At 34.9% G+C, this 4,440-nt stretch overlaps 1 protein-coding gene across 1 annotated transcript; it reads right to left on the bottom strand.

The window, feature by feature from the left end:
• Positions 1-1,581: 1,581 nt before the first annotated feature.
• LOC131039439 (pentatricopeptide repeat-containing protein At2g13600) lies at positions 1,582-4,218 on the bottom strand. Its single transcript, XM_059213487.1, has one exon. It carries the CDS (start codon positions 3,936-3,938, stop codon positions 2,163-2,165), a length of 1,776 nt encoding a protein of 591 aa, XP_059069470.1. The 5' UTR covers positions 3,939-4,218; the 3' UTR covers positions 1,582-2,162.
• Positions 4,219-4,440: the final 222 nt, after the last annotated feature.

Raw genomic sequence — 4,440 nt, 5'->3', positions numbered from 1 at the left:
GACACCAAAGTAAAAAAAATAAAAATAAAACTAACTCCCAAAAGGCATTTCACTCAAGCTTTCAAATTGACATCTTGAGACTTCAAATTGAGATGATGGCCAAGTCACAAATGGAGACAACGAAATTTTACCTCAATCAACGTGCTTAGAACAAATAGGCTACAAATTGGACAAAATTTGTAGGGGTTATCCCACAATCTTGAATAGGCCGAAATTGAAGATAACAAGTCCAAAACAAACCTACTCATCAAAGTCATATGCAAATCCACACAAGGTGGAGAATGACCAAACAAGAAATTCATTTAAATAAATGCATATGTATATTTTTCTACATACAAACTCAATAATGGAGGTTGTGCTTTTCAAATGCAATCCACAACCAAAAGCAATAAATCTTTTCCAAGCCAAAACAAAAAAGATCCTTCCAATTGTGCAGATTTCTTTCTTTAAAATCAACACAAAAGTTTGAAACAATTCTAAGCAATTTTTATCCAAAAGGAAAGAGTGTACGGAGAACGAGGAGTGATGAAGTGATATGCCAAATTTAAAACTACCTTTTTCTTTTTTAAAAAAAATTCTTAACATATGATGACTTTTCACCCAATTCCCACTTAATCTAAATAATATGAAAAACAGATATTGTAATTTCAAGTGACTAATATTTACCAGATTATTAATATCTTTTATTTCAAATCTACAAAAATAATATATGATTAGTCTTTCAGTTTCCTCTCAATAATACAAATAATCTACGTGCATAATACTAATTTCACTAAAGCATCAATTATAAAAAACCCTTTAACTCCATAATATGTTAGTCATTCTGCAAACACTATACACATTTCAAAGGCTATATAAATACAATACAAGAGCTTTGTAAACTATAAACTACACGTAGCACTCACAGACTTTATGGGTTTACTCATGATACATAAATCTATAAACAACATTGATTCAAAACAAGGGTTCATGGGTTTAAAAATGACACATCTCATCTCATTTATACAAATCAATCGTTTTTAAATTAATCATCATTGGACAAGTTGTGCTTGCACATTCAATACAAATATAAGACATATCTACACAATACAATAGCCAAAACTATAAAATGTAACCAACACAAAACCAGATTAAAAAAAGTAAACATAGCAACTTACAATTGTGTTATAACTAATTAAATTCAATATAAACCAACATGATATAAAAATATGACAATAATTGAATCACATTTAATTATTAAACATCTAATAATATTGAACTTATCAACTAACTTTCTATTAACATATATAATTAAAATTAATTTTTTTTTAATTTAAATAAATAGTAAAGTTGAACTTCTTAAAAATCATATAAATAATAAAAGAAGTGAATCAGTTAATCCTTAATAGATCACCAATATATTTGATCAAATAAAATAACAATATCAACATATCATAAATGAAAATAGTAATGCTGAAACATTCTTACATATAATCATATGTCAAACTACATAAATAGTAATGCTGAAACATTCTTACATATAATCATATGTCAAACTACATAATCAAACATCCAAATGACGACAAAAACATCACTAATAATTAAAAAATATTGAACTGTAAAACATCACTAATAATTGAAAAATATTGAACTGGAAAAACATCATTTATGTCTTTTTTAATTAGTGTTACTTTCATATTGAATTACCAATAATCCCCACAGTAGTGTTAGGAATTAGATTGAACATAATGTGGCAATCACCACAAATACAAATGGTTTTGATGATCTGAATAGGTTCCCCCGGGGTATGCGTTGACAAGTCCAAAACCCATGGCCAACTTTTCACAATGTCCACAGAGGAAGTAATCTCTCTCTTAATTTCAAGTCACATAACCCAAAGTTTATATTGGGTTTATAACCTGCTTCCTTCATCTGACAATGCACAGATTCTCTCTGATTGTTGATGTGATCTATCTTCATCTCAATCGAGCTGCATCCTGGTCTCTTGAATAAACCATTTTCTCCCATAGTCTTTCTCACATTTAACGCCTCATCCCACCTCCACAAATTGGAAAGTTGTACACAATTTGCTCAACTTTGGGCTTCATAGTAAAGATACATTCTGCAGCCAATCTTCCAAGCTCCATGTTTCCATGGATTCTACAGGCAGCAAGGAATGTCCCCTATGCACTTGCATCGGGTTCTATTTGCTTCTTCTTCATCAAATCATTCAACTCATTGAAGCGACCTGCACGGCTAAGCAGGTCAACCATGCTTGCAAAATGATCGGCATCAGGCTTAATTTGATATTCTTGATCCATGGAATTGAACAAATACCCGGCTTCATCGACCATGTCTGCATGATTGCAAGCGGAAAGAACACCAGCAAATGTAGCATTGTTTGGTTTCACTCCTGCAAGTTGCATTTCATAAAAGAGTTCAAAAGCTTTATCTCCATGTCCATGCATAGCATATGCCCCTATCATTGTATTCCATGTTATTGTATCTCTTCCCAATGCTTTCTCAAACACCCTGCGAGCATACTCAAGATGCCCACATTTTGCATACATATCTACAAGAGCAGTTGTCCCGGCCACATCGGACTTAACCCCATTTCTGAAAATGTGAGCATGAATTTCTTTTCCCTGTTGCAAAGCCACTAGCTGAGCACATGCGGGCAGGATACTAGCAACAGTAATCGAGTTCGGCCTCACACTTACCTGCTGCATTTGACAAAACAGTTTGAGAGCATCACCCCCCTCTCCATTTTGCACACATACTGCAATTATCGAGTTCCAGGAAATCAAATCAGGCTCAATTCCCTCAGCTTGCATTTGATGAAAGAGTTCCTGCGCCTCCTTGTGATGTCCATTCTGAGCACAAGTTGCAACCATAACATTCCACAAAACCGCATCTCTTTGAGGCATTTTGCCAAACAATCTACGAGCATTCCTTATGTTCCCACATTTAGCATACATGTCTACTAGAACCCTCCCCACAGAAACGTTTTCCTCAAACTCACCTCTAACTATATAACCATGAATCTCCTTTCCTTGAGTTAAAGCTCCCAAGTTGGCGCACAATGGGATAATTGTCAATAAACATTCTAAATTGGCCCTCAAACCTTCTGCTTGCATTCTTCTCAAGAGCTCAAAACTTTCTCCAGCACAGCCTTTCCGAACACAAACTCCAATAATAATTGTCCAAGACATTGCATCTCTCTCTGACATTCTGTCAAACACCTGGTGTGCGTTTTTTAAATCCCCACATTTCCCATACATGTCAATAACTTCATTGCCTACCAGAACATCTGATTCAAGCCCAAATCTAACAGCATCATTGTGAACTTTCTTCCCCTGTTCCAAAAACCCCACTTGTTGGGAACACGCCTTAAGAACCCAAACAAACACGGACCTGTCAGGCTCCAATCTCTTTGCTAGCATTTGCTTGTATAAATTAAAGACTTCCTCATAGATTCCCTGCCTAGAATATCCTCCAATCATTGAACTCCACAAGTACAGAGTTCGTTTACGCATTCTGTCAAACACTTGACGCGCATCCTCCAAACTTGCACACTTTATGTACATGCTAACAAGTTTGGTTTCCAAAGAGTAGGGTATATTAATTCCGCTGTTTTCCATGTGGGTATGGACTTGCTTGCCTTCGTTGAGTGCTTTCATGTCTGTACAAAGCTTGATAAGAGAAGCATATGTCTCGGTATTAATCATTATACCTTGCTTATCCATGACATTCAGAACGTCAATGGCTTCCCTCAGCCGACTTTCTCTGGACGAAACGGACACTGCAGCAGAGGATTTGGAGTGTGATTTGGGTTTCTTTCGGATTCGTCCTTTTTCCAAGGCGGAAACACTAACAATGCTATTCCTTGGAGTATGATAAATGAATTGTCTTATTAGTATTAAGGCTGGCAACCTGCTGTGGTGTAAGAAGTATGCCATTTTCAGTGATATTCTTGTGGCGATCAAACAAGAAATTCACATAGTCCAGCTGATTGCTGCATCCAGAGAAGTGCCAATCCGTTTGCAGTTCTTAGCTATTGAAGAGTTGAAAAAAATGAAATTTGAAATTTATCTTATCTATCTTCCCCAGTAAAACCCCACTTTTTAATAGGCTCCAAACATTAATCGTTTGTCAGAAGAAGTTCTAGGTTGGAAAATGTCAACATGGTGTTCTTAGAGCGCAGTAAGAAAATGCGCTATGTCGAGTTATGATATTATGTTCAAAGGTTTTTTTAAAATAAGGTTCTTGTTTGAGTTATGCTGTTGGAATTTTTTATAGAATTTTGAAGGATGAATTTATTATTGTGTTATCTCTTTTTTAAATTATATTTTTATTTTCATTGCAATCAAATCTAGTTCTTTATAATTCTTTATTTCTAGATCCAATCTCACTTAGTCTAATCCATGTCTCATTTTCCTTCTCCACTTTCATTTAATCAAA

Source organism: Cryptomeria japonica, chromosome 10 (assembly GCF_030272615.1).
Source record: "Cryptomeria japonica chromosome 10, Sugi_1.0, whole genome shotgun sequence".
In the NCBI taxonomy this organism is placed as follows: Eukaryota; Viridiplantae; Streptophyta; class Pinopsida; order Cupressales; family Cupressaceae; genus Cryptomeria; species Cryptomeria japonica.
This window is presented reverse-complemented; position numbering and strand designations above follow the sequence as displayed.